The 25,152-nt window shown below is 38.3% G+C and overlaps 2 protein-coding genes across 24 annotated transcripts in view; one reads left to right on the top strand and one right to left on the bottom strand.

The window, feature by feature from the left end:
- Nucleotides 1-25,152, top strand: part of LOC137210216 (UDP-N-acetylglucosamine--peptide N-acetylglucosaminyltransferase 110 kDa subunit-like) — a 160,345-nt gene that overhangs the window by 72,629 nt on the left and 62,564 nt on the right. For 6 of the 22 annotated variants that reach the window (XR_010936349.1, XR_010936350.1, XR_010936348.1 and 3 more), the window contains 3 exons: nt 48-123; nt 2,781-2,913; nt 4,918-5,054. The exons of 14 other annotated variants lie outside the window; for them this stretch is intronic. The gene's annotated coding sequence lies outside the window, so the exon portion shown is untranslated. Of the gene's footprint in view, nt 1-47; nt 963-2,780; nt 2,914-4,917; nt 5,055-25,152 lie in introns of those variants that run through there. 2 more of the 22 variants (XR_010936356.1, XR_010936367.1) reach the window with 1 other exon arrangement.
- LOC137210218 (UDP-N-acetylglucosamine--peptide N-acetylglucosaminyltransferase 110 kDa subunit-like) lies at nt 787-23,974 on the bottom strand. Of its 2 annotated transcripts, XR_010936369.1 has the most exons (3): nt 23,852-23,974; nt 1,658-5,064; nt 787-923 (listed from the first exon to the last, which is right to left on the bottom strand). XR_010936369.1 is itself a non-coding variant. In XM_067711859.1 (2 exons), exons 1-2 carry the CDS (start codon nt 23,957-23,959, stop codon nt 1,915-1,917), a joined length of 3,258 nt encoding a protein of 1,085 aa, XP_067567960.1. In that variant the 5' UTR covers nt 23,960-23,974; the 3' UTR covers nt 1,270-1,914. The 2 variants fall into 2 exon arrangements, 1 of the variants encoding a protein (XP_067567960.1); XM_067711859.1 differs by lacking the exon at nt 787-923 and having other exon boundaries at nt 1,270-5,064.

A 25,152-nucleotide genomic window follows, 5' to 3' on the forward strand; every position in this document is an offset into this window, starting at 1 on the left:
TCTCTTACCTGCACTTTCTTTTTCTTTTAATTGCCTTCACGCTTCAGGTCCCTGTTCGAGTGCCACTTGCCGCGGACCAGCCGGAGAAAGAGGATCTCACCGCCCAGGGTCAGAAGGGAAGGGGTAAGGAACTGAAGTAGCACCGACGCATGGGGTCAGAAGGACCAAGACAACTGATGGTTGCAAGGCAAATTTTATTATGCTACAGTTGCAGATTATCTAGCCTAGAAATCGGAAGGTTGCCAGATGGTGGTTTACATTATCTACAGACTGTCTCGGCTCAAGGTTAACTTCCCTGGGAGGAAACCCATAAACCCAGAAGCATCAAAAATAACCTGCATGTGCAGGGGGGAGACAGCTTTGCTTGTCTCATTTTACATTCTTTCTGACCTCTGGGCCCTGGTGATTTATCTCCCATGGAATGGAACAAGGAGGGGAACAAGTAGGGACAGTCCCTTCGAGCAGCGGCCGCATGCCTGGCATGTCCTTACCTGCCCTCAAGGCTGACTGCTTCCCACACGTATGTTGCCTTGTTTAAGCCTCAAGCCCTCGATCCTTTGTTGAAATACAATAATTTCATTCCTATGGTTTTCAATACCAAAAACTCAACCTCCAGGAGGGCTAAAGTCTAATTTGTACTCCAAACCAAGTAGCAGTGCAGTTCGCTACTACTGAGACTGAATCCATAAAGACTTCAAGACCACGTCCAGAAGACAAGTTATTATATATAATACCCTAGAAGGTCTGAAACATAATTATCATATACATAGCTGGTCCTTCAGAGCTTTTTACCTATAACATGTTTTTTGATGAAAGTTATTTAATGTACTGGAGATAACTGTGACTTACTGATCAAATATTTGAATACTTATACTTACCTGGGATTTCATTTCTGCTGAAAGAAAAAGGAAGAACAGGACTCACTAAAACAAACAAACAAACATTAGAAATGAAAGTAAAAATCTTAACACACACTATCACTTTTGGAAGCAGCATAGAGGGGCAGCCAACGGTAAAACACTGGTGAAATAGGTCAAAACTCTAGGCCAAAAATCCATTATTATTATCATCAGTGACAGTACCACAACTGTGCCCTTCAGAATTAATAATCGCTCCTAAGAATCTTCATTTGGCACCAGATGATGCGGTTAAGGGAAACACTCTGGGAGGTTTTGAATCAGACTTGGTTTTTTGTTAGCCAAGTTACAGGAGAATTTTTAAAGTGGGGGGAAGGGAAGAAGGAAACGGACCAGGAGAAGAATTGAAGCCATCACCTATAAACCAACAAAGCACTGATAGTTCCAAACATTATGTCAGACACTAAAATGACTGATATAGGCTCAAGTGGTTTATAAAACCTATAAAAAGACTACACCAGCAAAGTCCCCATTTATCTGTAGAGTTCAGAAACTAAAACAAGGAATATTTTAGCTTAAAAGCTTATCTCAAGAGAATCATACACACTTCACATGAATACAAATACCCGAAACCAAACATTTTTAAAAGCTCCAATACCCAAAATATAAAGAAAAATATTAATTCAGAAGACTCAATCAATCCATGATAATCACAAAACGGCTGGGCAATCTCTATCTCCCTTCCACACTAACCATCCATCCCATGGAAGACCAAGGGAGATCAGACCTTCCAGACTTACCTTCCAGACCTTCCAGACACCTGGCTGCTGCAAAATTCTAGGGAGACTCCTTGTGGAACAGCAGTTTCCCATCTCTTGTGTCTCTCCCTATCGTGATCATGATCATGCAGGAAGCAAGTCTGGCTGTGCTATTTCTTATCATTGACTGTCACCCATCTGCAGCATGGTATTGTACAGATAAGGAAAAAGTAGTTCCCTTTCCCCCAGAAGGTTGAGGCTCAGGTACAGGGTAATTCTCCTGTGCACACAGTCATTATTTAGGCCGACTCAGTGACTTCAACAGGCTTAATCATGTGATCAGGTTTGTTGCCAGCTGCGTAATGCTCCCACATCTGTAGATAGAGCCGCTCTAGGTCCATTGTGTATTGTTTGGTGTTGAACAGAGGGCTAGATGTTCTCTGCTTCCAGACTTTGCCACGAATTTTCTTCAGGTATTCTAGATCAGTTCCCAGTTTCACAGCTATGTCTTCATATTCTTGTCTATTTTGAGCAATAAGCTCAAGACAGCCTAAACAAGTGAGCTGGGAAGCTGCAACTCGGGAAGCAAGAGTCTCTCCTGGCATAGTCACCACGGGTGTCCCTGACCAAAGGACATCCATCCCTGTGGTGTGTCCATTACAGAGTGGAGTGTCCAAGCAGACATCAGCCAGCTGGCCTCTCCGAACATGTTCCTCTTTAGGAGCAACAGGTGAAAAAATGATACGCTTCTGGGGAAGGCCCATATTTTGTGCATACTGTTGAATATTAGGTTCTCCTACTGCTGGAAAACGCAACAGCCACAGTACGCTATTGGGAACACGCTTCAGAATATTTGCCCACATCTGCAAAGTAGATGGGTCAATTTTATATAACTGATTGAAGTTACAGTACACAATGGCATCTTCCGGTAACCCGTACTGAGAACGTGTGGTTACAATAATGGTACGGGGAACCTCCTCTCCAGTGGCAGCCTTAATGTTGATCTGGGTAGTTGCCAGTCCATTGCTAAGACTGAATCCATTAATTGTTATCTGAATTTGTCCTCTGTTAATCATTTCAATAACTGCCTCTGCAATAGTATTCATAGGAATGACAGGCATATTAAGAGCCGTATTACTGCTGTCTGCGTTGTCTCCTCCATCAGGACATTTCATCTTGACAATCTGCACATCTGGGAGACTATCAAGAAATGCTTTGAGGTCGATGCCATTCAGCACAATCCGATTGTCATAAATGTGCCCATTGGACTTAAAATCGATGACTGCCTTCTTCTTCAGGTGTGGGAACATATTGGCATGATCACCAATAAAGAAAGTATGGGGCATATAAGCCAGTTTCTCAGAATACTGCTCAGCAACTTCAGCAGGTGAAGTTTCCTGATCAGTGATGATATAATCCATGAAAAGCACGCCACTGGTCCCAGGGTAGCCCAGCCACATTGCCTGAATAGGAGCTGGCCTGAGAGCAAAGAGTTCATTTCGAGCACCCCTGGTATAACCATTCATATTTACAAGGATGTGTATACCATCTTGATGGATGCGATCAGCTGCTTTCCCATTGCATGGAATCTGAGAAAGATCAATGAAATGATGGGCTTCTGCCATCACCTTCGCTCGGAAGTTTGTGCCATCATCTGGGCTCAGGGCATAACAGAATACCTCAAATTTATCAGGATTGTGCATGCCTGGAATAGACTGCATAAGATGAGAAGTAGGATGATTCCCAAAGTCAGAACTCACGTATCCTACACGCAGTCGACCATCACTGAGCTTCAAGTCTTTTGGATGTTCGTACGGTGGTTTATGAAGGGCACTGATCTCATCCAAGCAGAGGTTCCCATGGCTCTCAGCAATAGCCTTCCTGAAGCCATGAGAAAGAGGATAGAGCATACTATGATGAGGCTGCACAGAAGGCAACCTATTCTTCTCCAGCTGGTCAGCCACAATGCTGACCAACTTCTTCATTCGCTCATCATAGTCTGTCCAATCACAGACAATCTGCAGGCAATGAGCCAAATCACAATAAGCGTCAGGAAAATCAGGTTCAAGCTTCAGAGCAGTGCGATAAGAAGCAATTGCTTCTGGAATATTCCCTGAATACTTGTGGATGGAAGCCAGATTGCTGTGGGCATCCGCAAGTGCAGGGTTAATCTGAATGGCACGAGTATAACACTGCAAGGCTCCCTGAACATCCTGCATCTCCTTTAGAGTGTTTCCCATGTTACAATAGGCATCAGCAAAGGTAGGACTGATTCGAACAGCCTCCTTATAATGCATCAGAGCTTCCTGCAGTTTTCCCTGCTGCTGCAATACACTTGCTAAATTTGAATGGGCAACAGCAAACTCTGGGAAGACTTCTAATGCTTTACAATACAAGCGAACTGCCTCTTCAATGTTTCCCTGGTCTCCTTTGATATTGGCTAGGTTATTCAGAGAGTCTGCATGGGTGGGACACAGCCGCAGAGCTGTATTATAACACTCTTCTGCTTCGGCAACACTGCCCTTCTCTTCCAGAGCGTTGGCTAGGTTGCAGTAAGCATCAGGGAAATGTGGTTGCAATTCAATAGCTCGCCTGCAGGTGTCTATTGCCAGATCTATCAGGCCTTGCTCATAGTATACACAAGCCAGGTTGGCATGTACCACTGCATGATTTGGGCTCAAGCTTAGGGCACAAAGGTAAGCTGCCACAGCTCTGTCAAAAATCCGTGCCTCTTTCAAGACATTTCCTAAATTGATATAAGCATCCAGAAAATTGGGGTCAAGGGTGACAGCCTTTTCAAAGTGATGAATTGCAAGCCAAATCTCCCCTTGTGCATTGAAAACACAGCCAAGATTACTCCAAGCTACTGCAAAGTTCGGTTGCATCTCCATTGCTTTCAAATAACATGCCTTGGCTCCTTCCAAGCGACCCAGGGCTTTGAGCAGGTTCCCCAGGTCACTGCGAACACAGTACAAATCAGGATTGCACTGAAGAGCAGAGACGTAAGCTTGTACTGCCCCTTCCATGTCGCCTGCTGCTACCAAAGCGGCTGCCAGGTTAATATAACCATCGATGAAATCTGGTTTGAGATGCAATGCATGCCGGTAATGCTCAATCGCTTCCTGCAACTGCCCTCTTTCCTTGTACACATTCCCCAAATTCGAATAGGCTTCTGCCAGAAGAGGGTTCTGTTTAATTGCCAGAGTACTAAAGTGGGCAGATCTGTCCAGCCTTCGACACTGGAAGTGTAGAGATGAAAGTAATAAAAGTACTCCAGTATTGTCTGGCTCTTGTCTCCACAGCTGCATGCAGTGTCTCTCAGCTGCCTCAAAATCTCCTGCCTGATACTCTCGATGTGCCAACTCAGCTAACCCTTGGAAGGAAAGCATACGTTTCGTTGGTTCTGTGCTGTCGGCCACGTTGCCCACAGAAGACGCCATCTGGAGCTTCTGGAGAGAGTGAGAAAAGGGGGTAATTGAGTCCCGCTGCCGCCACTACTGGCAAGAATATTTCTAGAGGTAGCAAGTACGAGGGCAGCAGCCGTACCACTGCTTTGACAGGCTTAAGCGGCGGCGACAGTTACAGGCACCGAACCTTAGGAACTCTGGTTGGTCGTCTAACTCTCACGCTCTTGAAATCTTAATTCTTAACCCTGCCCTCTTCCACCATTTTTCTCCTAATCAGGGAATAAAAATTACCTATACACTTGCCTTAGAAGAAATCAAAAGTCAGTAGTCCAAACACTTTTCAAAATTTTGATTTCTGCCCAGTTGGAAAGGAAATACATGATTGACTTTACTTCATCATTCATATAGTCAATGTGGAAAACATTAGGGCCGTGAATTTCAATACAGTAAGATCAGAAAATTTTAAATTGGCCTTCCCAAACCACTAATAAGTAACCGATGTTGTATATAATGCTAAAATCTTAGAGACTGAGTTTGATATTTTAAAAGTTCTGAAAGGATTAGCTAATTTCTCCTCATCATATTTCTCATGCCTCAAACCTGAGTATTACATTTTTAAAAATAAATTTATTTATCTTTATTTATTTATTTTTATTTTGGCTGCGTTGGGTCTTCAATGCTGCGTGCAGACTTTCTCTAGTTGCGGCGAGCGGGGGCTACTCTTTGTTGCGGTGCCTGGACTTCTCATCACAGCAGCTTCTATTGTTGTTCCACAACTCTATGGGTTCCTCTTTAGGTCCTATGAAGAACCCTAGAAATTAGTTCATGGAATTATAAGTTTTTGCAAAATTGTCAAAAGTGAGATATTTTAACTTCCATCAGGTAAGACCAGCGTCTCTTTCTTTGCCAATTTTCCTTCTATCATATTCCGTTATGTTGGATCATATTGGAATGGCCACAGGCTTTTTTGAAATCTGGCTAAGGAGATTTTCTTTTTTCTGTGGTACGCGGGCCTCTCACTGTTGTGGCCTCTCCCGTTGTGGAGCACAGGCTCTGGACGCACAGGCTCAGCGGCCATGGCTCACGGGCCTAGCCGCTCCGCGGCACGTGGGATCTTCCCGGACCGGGACACGAACCCGTGTCCCCTGCGTCGGCAGGTGGACTCTCAACCACTGCGCCACTAGGGAAGCCCTAAGGAGATGTTTTAAGTGAGGCTATTATGTGATTTTCAGACACCGCCATATGTAATTGACTATATACTATCCCATTACAGGAATAACTTCCAGTACTCATACTGACTACTCTACTGACTTAACCTAGCACAAGACACAGAAGCATAAGGACAAAAACCACCTTACAATATAGCCATGTCTTGCACTTCACAGCTCTCAAAGCATGTGCGTTTGAAGAAGAAAAAAAGAACTGAAAAGTACAAAACCAGAAGCTATTCTGTGGAAAATTATTTCAATCATCAGGCATGTGAAAGATAAGTCAAAGATTCAGTTCTCATCAATGCTTAGTCAAAACGGAAATTTTCTTCTGTCAAGAATATACTCCAGGGGCTTCCCTGATGGCGCAGTGGTTAAGAAGCCACCTGCCAATGCAGGGGACAAGGGTTCGATCCCACGGAGCAACTAAGCCGGTGTGCCACAACTACGGAACCTGCGCTCTAGAGCCCGTGAGCCACGACTATTGAGCCTGCAAGCCACAACTACTGAAGCCTCCGTGCCTAGCGCCTGTGCTCTGCAACAAGAGAAGCCACCGCAATGAGAAGCCTGTGCACCGCAACAAAGAGTAGCCCCCAGTCCCTGCAAGTAGAGAAAGCCTGCACACAGCAACGAAGACCCAACACAGCCAAAAATGAATGAATGAATGAATGAATGAATGAATATACTCCATCAACAATGTGTGTAATGGAATGGTGTGAATGAGTATTTTATCAGAATCCCTGTAATGCACAAACCTATAGCAGTACTGAAATCAGTAATGCATTTATAATAGTAAATACTTATGACGAAGTAATCCATAGAGGTTTTCTCAAAGTTAACAATGAAAATTAATGTGACATTATCAATAATAAATTGTGAAGCTGAAATAAACTTTTCTAAACTATTAATAACTAGAAGCAAATTCTAATCAACCATGTTACAAGAAATCTATGTCTAAAAACTACAAAGTTTATTTCTTAAAATTTTATTTCGAAAATACATAAACTGTCACATGAGGAGGCAGTTAAAGAATATATAGCTAAAAGAGTGGGGGAAAAGCTTTATAGAGACACATCTGGCAGTAGTTCATTTTTAAATGTCATTTTTCTAGATTTTGTGACACCTATAGTATTGATATTTGAAAGCATTTAAAAAATTGTAATTTGAAGATTTGCTACTTCCAGGTAGAATAAAATATTTTGAAGCAAAACAACGTTTCCACTGAGAAAAACAAAAAAAGCCAAATAAAATAGCCAGCATTCAATCAAAACGTTCTAGACAAACCAAGAGATAGAATCATATGGCTAAAATTCTAAGAAAAGAGCAGATAATACAAAAATATTTATATAAGATATTGTGTATCTTTATCAGGAAAAGTCTTTATCAAGAAAAGACTTTAAAATCATCAGAATTAATATTATATTTTATTTATTTGTATATTATATTTATATATAGATATTTATATATTTATATAAAGAACTTAAAGATAAAGCCCTAGTTAAGGCAGTGACAATAGCAGTAGCAGTGGGAGTGAAAAGAAATGGTTATATTCAAGCATATTTTGTCAGGAAAAGTCCAAGATCAAATGTCTGACTGCATACATGGGATGGATAGACGGAGTGGGAAAAATCAAAGTTAACTATAGAGGTTCTAGTGAAGATGGGGTTGCCGTCACCCAACCCAAGGGGCTGCGATCATCCCCAAGGTCTAGGAGACTCAAAGGGAAGGTCATGGTCAGAGGCAAAGTTAATTGGTGGGAAAATAAGACTCCCAGTCTCTCCATCTCCTTATACCAGTTTTTTTTTTTAACATCTTTATTGGAGTATAATTGCTTTACAATGGTGTGTTAGTTTCTGCTTTATAACAAAGTAAATCAGTTATACATATGTCCCCATATCTCCTCCCTCTTGCATCTCCCTCCCTCCCACCCTCCCTATCCCACCCCTCTAGGTGGTCACAAAGCACCGAGCGCATCTCCCTGTGCTATGCGGCTGCTTCCCACTAGCTATCTATTCCTTATACCAGTTTTGTTCTTCTGCTCATATACGTAGCAGCATTTCATTCAAGGGGAAAGTCATTGATCTGACTGGTCAAATTAAACAACATGGTTCACGGCACATTTACAATGGTTAGTTCCTCCACAATTTAGAAAGTCACATTCACAATTTCCCTCTTCCTACGCCGTGGAACACATTGGCCATTCCTCCAAAGTTTCCACTCCACAGAGTGGACCAGAGATGACGTGAGCCCAGAACTGAGAGCTTGGCATGAGACGGTGTCAGCCCCACGTAGAGCTCTGGCATAAGTTATAACCCATCGCAGCTCTACAGAGAGCTCTGCATGGAATCCTGGGAGTAAACTCAGCCATAATAATGTGATTCTGTTTTTCATTTGCTTTTCTTCCTTGCTTAACTTTCCCTGGCCACTCTGACAAACAAACTTTCAGGCATTCCTGGGCCACTCACTAACTTTATTCCATTTAATCTCATCCAGATTCCCAAGAAAATTACTAACTATAAGGAGGGATATTTGGAACATGGTGAGTTTTAGATGCCTGAAATATACAGGTCATTGAATCCAGTTAAGTAGCAAATTATCTGGATCTCAAATATGCCAGTAGAATAGCAGACTAAGCTCAATTTAATGTACTCTTACTGGAGACACATGTAAATTCTGGGTCAATTTTGAAAAAGTTAAAAGCACATAGCTGAGATTAAAAGAAAGAAAGGAACACCTGCATGTTTCAGAAAGTAACAGAGAAATTAAATCCAGAGAAAGAAGAGCGGACTGATGTCTGTGGGTTCCGTTCCTTAGTATAGGCCTTATGTAAATAGGGGCTGGAGCAAGAAATCTAACACTACCTTGTGGCCAGGAATTTATAGACTCAGGATGGAACAATATTGAGAAGTTGGTACAGATATCCTACAGAAATTTCATGAGGAACTGCTTAGTCCATTAAGAGGGCCAAGGGCCGTGGTGAGGAAGATTGATATCTCTTGAAAACCTTCAGGTACAGAAAACAGCAACACCTCTGAAAAGTAGGCCTCTCCTTTCCAGCGTTGTGATGGCCAGGTTGTCACTAACCTGTAAGGCCCTGTATGAATCAGAAACTGCAAGGAGAGTAATTCAAAGAAAAACAGATGCAGGATGGGTGTGGCAATAAATCCTAGGACCCTATCAGAAACAAAATTAAAACCACTCTAAAGGGAAATTTTAACAAACCAGAGCAGATAGTATCCTAACCAGAACAGAATAATAATTCTGAGGAAGTTACTTTAGTTATTTAAGTAATATTCAATGCATTTCCATGGCCAGGCCCTTTTGAAGAATTCTAAAACATATACAAACAATTCGTTTACATCTTCTATATCCCACCATCCAGAGCAAAATTCACTTAAGTACTGTACTGGTGGAAATTGGGCAGCACTATGGAGACAATAAAAAGGTGTTTACCATCAAAAAACGTCAAGGTAAGAAAGATAATGTCTAATTTTTAATTATCCTGTGGTTTATTGAAATCTTTTGGAAACCCAAAATAGAGAAAAACCTAGGAGGCAATGAAGACTTAAATCTTTAGAGATTTATCAACTCATCTATAAAAGCTTTATTAATCTCTTCTTTTAATACCATTGCTGAGAGGTATAAATGTGTCCAGTGATAGGGCTGAAGAAGCCTGAGAGAATTTCAATTGTTTACTATTCTTGGTCAGCTATTAAGACCTTTCAGGAGCATCTTGATTTTCATGGCATCATCCAACAAAAAGCAGGATATTTTACAGAAAGTCCTGGTCCACTTTTTGGCTTGCTTTTGTGTTTATGTTTTTGGTTTTCTCACATTGGGCGGTACATTAGGCTACCTATTGCACACTCCCTCATTCATGCATGCATTCATTCAAACAATATTTACTGAGTTGAGATATTTAATTAACACCCAATAAATGATGTTTAGATGAATGAATGCGCTTTTTATCAAAGTAAGTGTAAGTACTGAGAAAAATTACAGAATGTATGATCCCAGCCCCACAAAAGCGTATAATTGTGTTGAGGATATAACATATGCTGGTGAAATAATATATCATATTGGACAGTTTCTAAGTTCAAAAATGAGTTTTTGTAAATAATCAGAGCCTAAGGAGGACAAAGAAGGGACAGTTCATTATGGGTTGAATCTATCAATAAATGTACATTTCAGATGAGATTTGAGATTGACCTTAAAGAAAGAAGAGGACTTAGATATATGAACAGAGAACAAAAAAGGCATGGGGATAGCATGTGCATAGATAGTGTGGCCAATATTTATGTTCTTCATTAAAGACAGTCAGAGATAACCCAAATGTAACTGTTTCCATGGGTCCATTCTCAGTACCCAAACAAAACGGCAAATCCTATCTTAGTAAAACTAATGAAAAACACAGTCTTTAACGAAGACATTGTGAAGGAAAGGGGGAGAGAAAGGCTTGCGTCCCACACCACACAACAAAACTTATTTAATTATTTGTTTCATTTTCTCCCTCTGAAAATTTCCTCTCCCTCTCTCTGTACGTCTCTCTTCTCCCACATCTGGCCACACTCTACCAGCCACCTTTCCAGATCTTTCCAGAACTCTCCATCCTAGTTTCATTATGCCACAAGTTGAACATCTCACAGGTCTCCAGGATGCATCCTCATCACTTATTCCACAAAGACAAACAAAGGACACTTCTCAGGATCAAGTTTCTTGGAAGGAAGAGGTCACGAGGAGTGATTATAAATAACGTAAGGTGGAGAGCAGTGACTTAAAATACCATTTTTCCTCTTAGAATGTGAATACAGGGAACTTTGGGAAACTAGAAAATCTAGAAAGGATTCATTGATAATTGTTTATTTTCAATGAATAAAATAAAATGTAATAATACGGCTAAACTCTGACAGATTAACTTTTTCAAAAGTTGCTTTCACACACCTTCACTATTGGGATGTTTGATAAACACATCTTTCTTCTTTCTTTGCAGATACTGGCACCAAACTTTCAAACAATAAGAACCTTCCCATAAGTCCCTTGCCAGGCAAGATTAAGGTATAACAATCCAAACAGATTTTTGAAGAAGATAACTGGTTGAAAGCACAGGAAAAGAGCTGGGTTGCTCTTTTTCAACGGTCACATGATGAGTAATGTGGGAATTGGTTTACAAAGTCTCTCTCCATGAGGGGCTAAGGTTAAGATTAGAACTTCTGAGGCCAGAAGAGCAAAATAACTACAACAACACACATATTTTCAAGAGCCGCCCTTTGGATGTGAGGGATTGATTTTTCCCACGCTTTTTTCAGCAGCCCACCTGGTGTCTTTATTAAATGACATAAGGGAATACAGTGTGGCCAAGAAGGCTTAGATTTCCTTAGCCGCAAGTCAGATATTCTCAAGTGACTGTCCACTCAAATTAAAAAGAGAGATTTACAAGAGGAAACTGGATACAACTGAGTGTACTTTTATTTCAACCCTTTATCTGAATGCTTTGTTTTGATTTCAGTTCTCCACTGAAGTTGCCTACATTAATATATTTTTAAGAACATTTCCTTAAGTTGAAGTATTCATTCAGTATATTCATTTACTATAATTGAGAAAAGCCAAATGACTTAGGCAAATTCATTTCTATATTGCCACAGCAGTGTATTGTGAACTAAATGACACCTGGCAGTTCTTTACTCAGATACTAACTCAATTAGAAGGCAGAACAAGGATACCTACCCATTCAGGGAAGGAAAGGTCACTTAGCCTCTGTAGCTGTCTTAGGTCTCTTATCATCACAGTAACAAACTGAAGACTAAAAACCATACGATCATCTCAATAGATGCAGAAAAAGCTTTTGAAAAAATTCAATATCCATTCATGGTAAAAACTCTCCAGAAAGCGGGCATACAGGGAACATACCTCAACATAATAAAGGCCATATATGACAAGCCCATAGCTATCATACTCAATGGTGAAAAGCTGAAAGCATTTCCCCTAAGATCAGGAATAAGACAAGGATGCCCACTCTCACCACTTTTATTGAACAGAGTTTTGGAAGTCCTAGCCACAGCAATCAGACAAGAAAAAATAAATAAATAAAAGGACTCCAAAATGGAAAGGCAAAAGTAAAACTGTCACTGTTTGCAGATGGCATGATACATAGAAAATCTGAAAGACACCATCAAAAAACTATTCGAGCTCAAACATGAACTTGGTAAATTTGCAGGATACAATAGATTTCTATATATAAATTTTGTATTTCTATACACTCACAGTGAACTATCAGAAAGAGAAATTAAGGAAACAATCCCATTTACAATCGCATAAAAAAGAATAAAATACATAAGAATAAACCTGCCTAAGGAGGTAAAAGACCTGTACCCAGGAAACTATATGACACTCATAAAAGAAATGAAAGATGACACAAACAGCTGGAAAGATATACCATGGTCACGGAGTGGAAGAATTAATATTGTTAAAATGACCATCATACCCAAGGACATCTATGCATTCAATGCAGTCTGTATCAACATATCAAGGGCATTTTCCACAGACCTAGAACAAATAATTTTAAAGTTTGTATGGAAACACAAAAGATCCTGAATAGCTAAAACAGTCTTGAGAAAGAAGAACACAACTGGAGGAATCATGCTCCCTGGCTTCAGACTGTGCTACAAACCTACAGTAATCAAAACAGTATGGTACCGGCACAAAAACATCCATCACTGGAACAGAATAGAGAGCCCAGAAAGAAACCCATGCACTTATGGTCAATGAATCTATGACAAAGGAGGCAAGAATATGCAATGGAGAAAAGTCTGGGCTTCCTTAGGGATGGTTTCATCAATTAATTTGTTTTCTTAAATGGACCATACTTTTCCATGTCTTTGTATACCTTGTGAGTTTTTTGGTTGAACAGTTGGCTTTCAAATATTATAATGTGGTGTCTATGGAAATCAGATTCTCCCACTTTCCCAGGGTTTTCTGGGCTTTGGATTGTTGAAGGCTGTAGTAGTCTGTTTGTTTAGGGACCTTTCCAAACTAGTTTTGCAATGAGTGTACTCCTTATCATATGTAGGCACTGAAGTCTCTGTTCCTTTAGTTCATGTTTAGCTAATGTTTTGACAGAGATGTCCTTGAATTCCCACACCTAAGACAAACAAAAACAAATATACACAAGCACATCCACATGCACACTCAAAACCACACACCTCTCCCCATTGTGCAGATTGCTGGATCACTCCTTCAACATTTAGCTGACCTGCACTGAGGTCAGGGCTCAGCCCATGGTAAAAGCTTAGAGACTCCTCTGGTGTTTTCAGAACATGCATCTTATCTTGAGTATGCATGTGGCTTTCTTAATTTCTCTGGACACATACTTTTTGTATGTTCTAAGTTCCCAAAGAATCTCCCCCAACTTTTGCTCCTGCATCTTATGTGGTCTATTGTATTTCAATGCGCAGTCTTCTGCCCCAGCCATCTCTGCTTTGTTAGTTCACCTTGCACTTTTTTTGAGCAATGACCGCTGCTTTTCCAGACTGTGTTCCAGGTTAGCTAAGACAGAGATAAGCATCTTGTGTCAGTCCTTCAGGTAGCTCCCAGACAGGTTAGAACAGATACACATAATAATCCGAGAGTATGGTCTCTTCTGCTCTCTCCTGAAGCAGGATTGAGGGCCCCATACTAGGAATGGTCTGCTGCTACTTTAAGACTATCACTGCATTAAGACCCCACCACTTTAAGACCATCACTACACTAAGAGTAGATGGGGCAAGGGCAAGTAAAAATGCCACAAAGCTTTCCTGCCATTTTCAAATTGCCTCTTCCCTGGTTCAGTATGTGTTTGCTTGCTGTAAATCTTTGCCTGATTTCAGGACTAAGAGAAACTCAAGGAACGCCACAACAAGAAACAGTATAATCAAACTCTCAGATGCCAAAAGACAGAGAAAGAATCTTTACTCCCAAAGGAGAAAGAAAAAACAAATTTGTTACAAAGCAGGGATCCTCAAAAAGGTTCATAGCTAATTTCCTATCTGAAACCACGGAAGCAAGAGGCCAGACATATTTAAAGTGCTGAAAGAAAAAAACTGTCCACCAAGAATTCTATATTTGGCCAAACTGGTTTCAAAACTTAGGGAGAAATTAACACATTCCCCGATGAACAAAGGCTGAGGGCGTTTGTTTTACAACTTCCTAACACTGCCCTATGACAAATGCTAAATTGAACCTTCAGGTTGAAATGAAAGGACACTAGACAGCAACTCGAAGCTGTATAAAGAAATAGAAATCTCCAGTAAAGATAAATACATGGGCAGATACTAAAGCCAGTATTGTGCTACTGGCTTGTAACTCTACTTTTTATTTCTTACATGATTGAAAAAACAAATGCATAAAATAATCATAAATCCATGTTATTGGGCTCACAAAGTATAAAGGTGTAATTTGTGACAACAATAATGTAAGGAGGAGGAATGGAACTGTAGAGGAACAGAGTTTCTGTGTGCTATTGAAGTTGGTTTCAATTCAAATGATATTGGTTGAACTTTAGAAGGGTAAATGTAATCTTCTTGATAACCACAAAGAAAATATCAATAGACTATATGCAAAAAGAAATGAAAAAGGAATCAAGAGTTCACTACAACAAAATCGGCTAAGCACAGAAGAAGTCAGTAATGGAGTAAATGAGGGGCAAAAAATGCATAAGACATACAGAAAACAACCAGGAAACAGAATTAAGTTCTTCCTCATCAGTAAGTTTTGAAAAAGTGGATTAAGCTCTCCAATAAAAAGATAAATATTGGCAGAGTGGACCTTAAAAACATCCATAATCCAAGTATATGCTGTCCGCAAAAAACTCACTTGATTTCAAGAGACACAAGTTGGTTGAAAGTTAAAGCACAGAATAAAATATCCCATGCAAATAGTAACAAAAAGAAAGAAAGAGAGAGAGAGAAAAAGGAAGGAAGGAAGGAAGGAAGGAAGATAGATCTGGGATGGCTACGTTAATATCACACAAAATAAACTTTAAATCAAAAACTATCACAAGAGGAAAAGGAGGCCACTATATGTTGATAACAAGTTCAATCTATCAAGGAGATATAACAACTATAAACATATATGTACCAAACATCCCCCAAATATGTGAAGCAGACATTGACAGAATTGAAGGAAGAAATAGATAGTTCTAAAATAATAGTTGGAGATCAATACCTTGCTTTCAATAATGGATAACACATCTAGACAGATCAGTAGAGAGGTAGGGGGACTGAATAACACATTTAACCAACTAAACCTAACAGCCATATATAGATCACTCCACTCAACAACAGCAGAATACACATTTTTCTCAAGTACACATGGAACATTCTCCAGGAAAGACCATATGTTACGCCACAATACAAGTACCAATACATTTTTAAGAACCTGAAATCATACAAAGTATCTTCTTTAGCCACAGTGAAAGGAAGGTAGAAATCAATAACAGAACCATTGGTAGCCATTTCCCATCATGCCTGCCACACATGATATAAAGCAATGAAGGGGAAAACATAATTGACCATTTAGAAAAGTGGGAAAGAGGACATACCATTGACACAGAGTGTGTGCTGTTTCCCGTTGTCAGGGATAGAAATAAATTAGCATCATTTATTCATTAGTGTGTTAATTTCTTGGTCAATCATTGGGCAGCCAGTGTTTCTGCCTGATGGGAAGATTTCCTATACTCAGTGTTGAGTGGAGACAACCTTGAAAGGGACATTTAAAAGGATTATACTGTGATGGGCTTAGCAGTACCCTTCCTCCTATGCCAGTATTTAGGCTGGGGTATTTCCATGCAGTGTGTACAATCGTAGGCCCCAGGTCACCAGAATTTAGTTGGATTCGTTTTGTTAATACATTCCCTCAGTACTTTGTCTTTTATTTCACTGTTGCATTTACTTCATTCTTTATTATCACTGCGAAACAACTTTGTTTCCTGTTCAGATGCCAAAAAGTGGATATCAATACCTCCTGAGTTTTACACATCACAGATCTGTTTTACATATCAGAGACAGAGACAGCAACTATTTCCAATGACTTTGAGACATGCTTTGAACATGTGATTAACATGTGGGGTGTTGAAATGTGTGTCGAGCTCATTACACTTGCTCTAAAAGGTTTCAAACTGCAAAGATTTAAAAATCTTTATCTTTGAATAGTTTTCCTGTGCTGTCCCTTTGTGTCAGACTGTTAATGTGCAGTCTGGCACCTTTAAATAATGTGGCTTTGTAACCAATTATTTACATGTTGTTTTATCCACAGAGAATCTTTTTTTTAAAAAAATAAATTTATTTATTTTTGGCTGTGTTGGGTCTTTGTTGCTGCACATGGGCTTTCTCTAGTTGGGGCGAGTGGGGGCTACTCTACATTGTGGTGTGCGGGCTCCTCATTGCTGTGGCTTCTCTCGTTGCGGAGCACGGGCTCTAGGCACTGGGGTTTCAGTAGTTGTGGCACGCGGGCTTCAGTAGTTGTGGCTCATTGGCCCTAGAGCACAGGCTCAGTAGTTGTGGCGCACGGGCTTAGTTGCTCCGCGGCATGTGGGATATTCCCAGACCGGGCCCGAACCCATGTCCCCTGCACTGGCAGGAGGATTCCCAACCACTGTGCCACCAGGGAAGTCCCCACACAGAGAATCTTAAGGTCAAAACATACAACTCGATTAACTACACGTCCTCCTGTTCACATTTCCCTCATCTTTTCTTCATCTTCTGTCTATGTTTCCTTGGCCCTGTTTATATTAAGTGCTTTTGCCATTATATTTGATTGTCTGTATTCAGGTGAGTTACCACAATGCTTTATGAGACACGGTAGGATATAAATGCATTTAAGTTATATATATATATATATATATGTAGTTTGCTTGAGTGCAGTGTGTTTTGTTTTCTGTACTGAATTCATTAGCATGGGTCGGTATAAAATTTAGCATAGGTCAATATGTAATTTGTAAACTAATAAGGTCTTAAAAGTGAGGAATTAAGTCTTTTAAATTTAATTATTTATTGTAAAGAGCAGAATAGCATACATAAACAGGTGCCTAAGGAAAATTTGTATTCTAATATGGAACTCTCATGAACACTTTTTTTTTCTTCTAATGGTATGATAGTAGGCCATTTGATTATTTCTATTTTTATGGCTTTAACTTTAGAACAATGAAATATTCGTAAATTTTAAAAAAGTATTTTTCTTTATTTGATGCGGGTGGGATACTGGAGAAATGAAAGGTCAAACACCTATTGAGGAATCCATACTTGTCTATATATTGTGTACTTTTATTTCAAGAACTGATTTAAAATTCCTAAAAGGATGCTATAATAAGTTATTATGCCATTTTACAGACTGAATTAAGTCAATTTCAGGGAGGTATGAAACTTGCCTAAGGCTATCCAGCTACCAAGCGGTAGAAGTGAGAATTAAATCCAGGTATACCTATCGCCAAAGTTTCTGTTCATCACTTTACATCATCCACTTTTAATAACCAATGCTTTCCTGCTTACAAATATGACTGAGGTTGCCAGACAGTCAACATTCCTTTTTAATCAGATAGAAAAATTACTGTTGGCTCTCTAAAGACATATTCCTTTTCCATTAAGTGACTTTAGTTGTTCAAATGATACTTCCAGACAGTAGTAATCATACAGTTGGGGACTAAGAACAGAACTCGGGGATGTGTCTAGCAGTCAGTAAAGACCAACTGGGCTCACTGATGATATTTACGGTCATTTCCTCTAGACTAACATAATCTTATTAATAAGACCCTAATAATTCACAGTACTGCCCTTGCCTGATTGTTTGTTCTTCTCCCTCTATCACTCTCTCTTTCCCCATATTATTATTATTTTTGGCAATTTTTGGTGAATTAAATTCAGGGATTAGTACTCAGGAGTACTCGTCACAAAAGCAGAGAATCTTAGCTCACACCAAAGGAAGAAAATAGAGAAAAAGTATAAATTATATGAATACACACACATACACACATGTGCCAACTATATGCTGCACTTCTCCAAAATCTATTCAGTATCTGCACATTTACTGTATATTAGCAGTAAGACCAGAAATGAGCGTAACGCTCTGTTTACAAGGCACAGAAAAGAGACCCAAATATGGAAATTACTAGCAATGAGAATGGGGAAGAAAGACTACAACAAGGAATGTAGATGATATTTTTGTTTCCTAGCTATGATGCCAAATATTGAACTTTCAACTTGAGACAAGGAGGCCATAAAAAGTTGTATGAGTTTCCTAGAGCTGCCATGACAAAGTACCAGAGACTGAGGAGGTTAAACAACAGAAATTTACTCACTCACAGGTCTAGAGGCTAGAAATCTGAGATAAGGTGTCAGCAGGATTGATTTCTTCTCAAGTATCCCTTCTTGGTTTGTAGATGCCATGTTTTCCTTTTGTCTTCACATGGTCTTCTCTCTGTGCATGTCTGTGTCCTAATATTTTCTTTTTATAAGGACACCAGTCATAGTGGATTAGAGCCCACCCATTTGACCTCATTTGACCTCAGTTACCTACTTAAGGGCCTTATCTCCAAATACAGTCATATTACCAGGTATTGGGGGTTAAGACTTCCACATATTAACTTGAGCAGGACACAATTCAGCGGATAATAGAAGATAAGAGTAATTTAAGCAAGTAAGTAACTATTGTTTACAGTGAGTTGCTTAAGGATATGAATTTACTCAAGAAAACGAAGAAGAAATTACATAACACTGTACGTTATACAAAGATATTAAATTAATCATCATAACATCCTGTGAGATGGGCATTAAATTAGACTAAGCAAGATGAAGCAACTTATCCAGAATTGTATAGTTGGTACTTTCCAGAATTTAAACCAGGTATTTTCCCAGTTCCACTCTACGTTATATATTCATTTCATTAGTTGAAATGAATTTTGAGTCTTCATTTTGCTTAGTTTCTGAAGTTACATGGGGATAGAATGGAGTTGGATCTTTTCAGTGACATTCACACATGGGGAAGGAAATTGAGTCCAGAAGCTTCAGCAATGTTTCCATGGAGAACACTAACAACAGAACCAGAAACACCGTTATCCTTTTGGTTCAGTGATCTTTCCTGAAGCACTACAAGAATCAATCTTAAGAAGCCCAGTGCTTTCCAAACTTTCACCAATGGGCTCTGTAGGGTCCTCTAACAGTATCTAAGAGACTAACTAGTTTCACATCCCAAGCCACTTAAGACAAGGAGTTCTGATTGTTCTCTGTGAGGAAATCAAGTGACAATCATAGCTGGTGATTTAGGATAGTTTCTTCAGGGCCCAGGCAAAACCTAATACACAGTAATAATCATTGTTAACTGCATCTTTGACAAGGATTAATCAGGTATCAAAGAGGTCCATAAATTGGGAGAAATTATGATCAAAGAGAAACACAGACCACAGATATTTAATTAATGCTCAATTATTTATGAGTTTAACTTTGGTTAACCTAATTTTCCTTCTTCTAGACAATTTCCAATTCGTCTCCACAAAGAGACCAGAATAAGCACCTTCCAATACAAGATTTATTGTGTTGCTTTAATTTAAAGCATACAGTGACTTCTACATTCACTCCACCAAGTTTTGCCAGGAGAGAAAAGGAGACGTTATAGTTTGTCTTGAATTAGATATGCCACCATACTTGACTTAGCTCATCCTACTGGAAGCACTTTGAGGGCAGATTCTACAGTCTTGTCTTACATCCTCTACGGAATCAAGCCAAGGGAATCACACACAGTTACAGCTGGAAAAACATTTGTTCTGGGTTAATACTTTTAGCCTTTACCACCAAGACTTTATCACCAAGACCTACCTTTACAGTCTCTAAACAGGAGACCTTCTTGCCTTCCCTTTTCATATTGACTAGGAAGGTAAAGGGAAGAACTGAGAAGTACCCAAAGTCAGCTAGCAGCCAGCACAGATAAATCGTCTGTGGAGATATTGTTTCTTTCAAAAGATATAAACATAAGAGGAAGTCCTAGTGTTTGAAGCAACTGTGCATAATAAAATTCCATGAAAACCTAGAAATCCAGATGCAGATCAGTAACATATTGGTTAAATAAGCTGTTATGTTCACGCAATGGACACGTGTACATACATTAAGAAGAACGAGATACTCTTTTCTATGAGATTCTCTTTTCACTGAACTCATCAGTGCTGCAAACACAATGTTACATAATACTTTTTCTTTAACATTATATCAGGCATCCTCATCTTGTCCTGCATTTATTGCCAGTGTTACTAAAGTCTATCACTTACCTCTTTCTCTTTTAGACATATAATTTCTTCTTACTTTGGAAGCATTCATCAATCCCTATTTTACTCTTTCTTTTAAATTACAAATGAATATTGAATTTTATAAAATATCTTTTGGGGGATATTTCAAGTGATTGTATACTTTTGCTCTCCTTTGACCTTGTTATATGGTAAATTATATTTTGTTATTTTATATTATGCTATTTATTATATATTGTATTATGTTTACTAATGACATTTATTATATTATAATTACATTATTTTTAAGGTAGCATTTTGTTTTAGATAGACAAAACAACCAGTGAGATAGGAAGCATCTTAAAATTAGATGCGAGAGCATAAGGGAATTGAGATTAAAATAAAATTCACGTTTTGGATCAGCAGCAAAAATTATTCAACAAAAGTGGGAAAATATGGCTATCATAGAATTACTAAATTCTAGATACAGCAACTAGTTAAAAGTGAAAAAATAATGAAAGTGTAAAAGTATCAGAAACCTGGGAGACTTGAAATAAATTATTCATGAGGAATACCTTTCTAAGATACAAAGAAAAAAGGATACATTTAATTATATAAGAATTAACATTTTCCTCATGGCAAAATGCACTACAAAGGTCAGAAAACAAGCAAAAGAAATTGGGAAATATATTTAGAAATGGATATGCCTTCTTTACAACTTTTGAGAGAAGCACATGTTTCTTTTTCCTTTAACCTGTTATGTGGGTATTAATCTATAATGTAAGTGCATGGTTCCTTTCCTTTAACCTGTAATGTGAGATTTAATCTATATGGTAAGTGCATGGTTCCTTTCCTTTCATCTGTAATGTGAGCGTCAACATGGGGCACTGTTTCCAAGCACAGACTTTGGATGTTCCTGTACTGGTCCCGTCACTGACCATCCACAGAAACTTACAAATGTTGCTTTACTTTCCTGGGGATTAGAGTCTTAGCTAAGAAATGGAAGCAAAATAGAACTTTCCCCCAGGGATGATAGAAGGTTTAAAGGAGTAAATATGTAAGTGACTTGGCACAGTGCCTAGTACAAGAGAGATCAATATAAGTACTTACCAATTTTTTAAAGAGACACATGAAAGAAATAAAATGTGGTGATTTCAAGCTATTGATATATATTCTTGACATTAAACTACATTGGATGACCTAACTTGCTCGTGCTTTTTCTTACTCTAGTGAACTTGGGTAGCTAATATCATAGTTTAAAATTTTTCCTTTTATATTTACAAGTAAATTTGACCTGTAAATTTCTTTTTCCTTACAGTCCTAATCTATTTTCAGTATTAGGATTATATAGACTTCATAAGATGAATAAAGGAGCATTCTTCCTTTGCTACTCCCTAGAAGTTTTTCTTTGTTAATATTGATGTTATCTGTTTAACAGAAGTTGGATAGAATTCACCTCCCAAATGATCTGGCCGGGTCTGGTATTTTCTTGGTGAAAGCTTGTAAACTATTGACTTAATTCCTTTACTGGTGCAAGAACTCCAGCTACAAATTTCCTCTTGTGTCAGTTTTGGTAAACTTTAGGAGCTAGGAAATTGTCCACTTTACAGAAATGTTCAAATTTACTGGCATTTCATATATTCTCTGTTTGTACTCTCTGCTATAACAGTGTCCTGATTCTTTCTGTATATTGTTTACTTACGTTTTTGTTTTGCTTAATCAAAGTTTGTTTTTTTAAATCTTTTCAAAGAATATTCTTTTGACTTACTAAATCACCTCAATTTTATAGTTTTTTCTGTTTTATTAAGTTCTGCTCATATCTTTATTGTCTATTTTTCTATGTTCTCAGGGTTTATTGTTTTACTCTTCTGATGTCAATTAAAACACTTGGTTATTAATTTTAATAAATCTTTTTACTTATAAACAGTTGAACTTTTTGAAGGTTCCAGCTTAGTTGTACGTATCTAAGGGTCAGCTCCTCCTCACAGTTGCTGGCCTAAGGCTTAGCTCACCCTATAGCAATGTATATACTGACATTTTTTCCCCTCGACTTTCTGTGTTTTGCTACTTCTCACTTCTCTTTGCAGAGAAGCCCTTTGAAATACCCTTAACTTATTTTACAGCCAATAAGTCTTTAAAATACTGTGTATTTTTTAAGATAAATCAACTTATATAATTAGGCAGGAAATCTGATCTGCCATATTTTTAAAAACAGCATAATTTCACTCTTCTCCACGATTAATCTGCTGTATTACACGACCTTCGAGTTTTTAGCTTTATCAATGACATGTACTTTAAAAATGTTTGAAAGATCCTACCCAGTCTTTTAAAACATCCTCGCTCCTTGTTTCAGTTCTAGTTTTATGTATATTTTCTGCCTGGCACCTGATTATTCCAACATCTGATGGATGGCCTTGGGAATCTAATTCTGGTATTGATTGTTTTTGCTGATTCTCTCCACTTGTAGCTGATTTCTTCATTATTGTGTAAATTTAGATCATGAGCTCACGTTTAGCTAAACTTTATCTGTGGGAACGCTATAGGCCTGTGTTGAAGGTCTACCTCTCCAGAAAGGGTTTAGTTTTGTGTTTGGAATACCACCGATTTGGGAGCATTTTAAGTTAATTTCTTAGCTTCTGTTTGCAAGACCGCAAATAAATTTGCAACCCAAACACTGTGAACACAGATCTGCGGTTCAGAATTCTCAAGATTTCCTACCTGTTTCCTACCCAGAGCAGAGGCCAAGAGAATTTGCTCTTAGTCTCCCTTTGCCAGCAGATATTTTTTTCTCCTGGCACACCCTTTCATTACAGGTGAAGCCAGGGATAGGTAGGTTTAGTTCTAACTTCCCATCTAGTAGGGATGGAGTCTTACCTCCTGCCTCCCATGTGGTCATGGCCATTTAAAAACAAGTCTCTATACCAGGTGTGTCATTCAACTACGGCCTGTATTCCAAATCCAGACAGCTGCCTATTTTTTATGGCCTATGAGCTATGAATAATTTTCACGTTTTAACTGGTAACATTTTAAATGGTTACCTAAGTACCTAAATAATATCCTCAATTTTGCCTCTTTGGTCTACAAAGCCTAAAATATTTGCCATTTGGCTCCATAAAAACAGGATTTCCAGCTTCTGTTCTAAGCTATCAAGATCTTCAATGCACTCTTAATAGAGCTATAACTCTCACACATGTACCACCCTTCCTTCATGGGTCCTGGAAATTTCGACTGCACACTTCCAAAATCAACCACGCACTTAAAAATAAGTTGTGTACATTTAACCTAGCATACCTAACCCTTTTCTTTTAGGAGAGTTTTTCAAGTAATCTTGCCCACCGTATTCTTCAAAACTTCATTAATAATGGCAAAAAACTGGGCTTACCTGGTGGCGCAGTGGTTGAGAGTCCGCCTGCTGATGCAGGGGACACGGGTTCGTGCCCCGGTCTGGGAAGGTCCCACATGCCGTGGAGCGGCTGGGCCCGTGAGCCATGGTCGCTGAGCCTGTGCGTCCGGAGCCTGTGCTCCGCAACGGGAGAGGCCACGACAGTGAGAGGACTACGTACCAAAAAAACAAACAAAAAACAAAAAACGGCAAAAAATTAAAACAACTTAACATTCAACAAAAATGGGAAATGTTCATAACAATTATAGAAGCACATACAGTAGAAAACTATAAACTGTTATTGAAAGAGTGAGACATAACCTTTTATTCTTAGAGAACTATGTTTATTTAGGTCCCTTTTGTTTAAATAAGTGTATTTCTGTGTATGTATGTATACAGTCATGTATTTATATACACATACATTATTTGTATATTTATATAAACATATGAAATACATACCTATACACATACCTTTGATTTATATTTGTATACATAGACAGGAATATAATTATATATTATATATTTATAGACATTGAACTGAAAACTGGTAGTATACATATATATCGTGTATAAACGTGTGTCTACGTGCATGTGTAGAAAAGCAGGTTGAGAGATATGGAAGCATGAGTTAGACAGGGTTCAAGATTTTAAAAGTAGTTATGTGTAGGTAGTGAGGTTAAGGCCCATTTGATTGAAAATATTGCATATTTTTACATCAATTGTTATGATGACCAGATTCCTTTGTAAATAAAATTATAAATAGCTATACATACTCGTATGTGTAATGTATAGCTAAAAGATATATAGTTTTATATATGTATTATATTTATATTATATAATACAATTATACTAATACATTATATATTGTGTTATACAGAATATATTAACTACAGTGTATTATATCAGATGATAATAATTATATATTATGATATAATTGTTTTATAATCAATATTATAGGATATATCATATTAATATTATGAACATATTAACCATAGAAATACATTTCATTACTCATATATTTTGTATATAATATATGCTAGGCAAAAATATATATTAATATAATACATAATTGTTATACATTAATATAAATATTAGTATATTACATTTATACATCAATATAATATTTAATATTGGTATATTTATATTATTTTTAATATATACATAGCTAATGCTCTTTAAAGCCATCTGCTACAAGTAGAATAAGACCAGGAGAATGGCCAAAGCAAATTGTAAAAATATTAGATTACTTATATTCATTTATATGTCATTTTCCTGGAATCTGCATCTGGCTATTAGAGAGG

The sequence above is a fragment of the Pseudorca crassidens genome, chromosome 17, assembly GCF_039906515.1.
Source record: "Pseudorca crassidens isolate mPseCra1 chromosome 17, mPseCra1.hap1, whole genome shotgun sequence".
Taxonomy (NCBI): Eukaryota; Metazoa; Chordata; class Mammalia; order Artiodactyla; family Delphinidae; genus Pseudorca; species Pseudorca crassidens.

Excerpts from the sequence above, each read along its gene's own strand:
- LOC137210218 (XM_067711859.1), bottom strand. The coding sequence starts at position 23,959 with ATGGCTCACGGGCCCAGCCGCTCCACGGCATGTGGGACCTTCCCAGAC. Across the intron at positions 5,065-23,851 it reads CTCAACCACTGCGCCACCAG|AAGCTCCAGATGGCGTCTTC; the intron begins GTAAGCCCAGTT and ends CACTCTCTCCAG.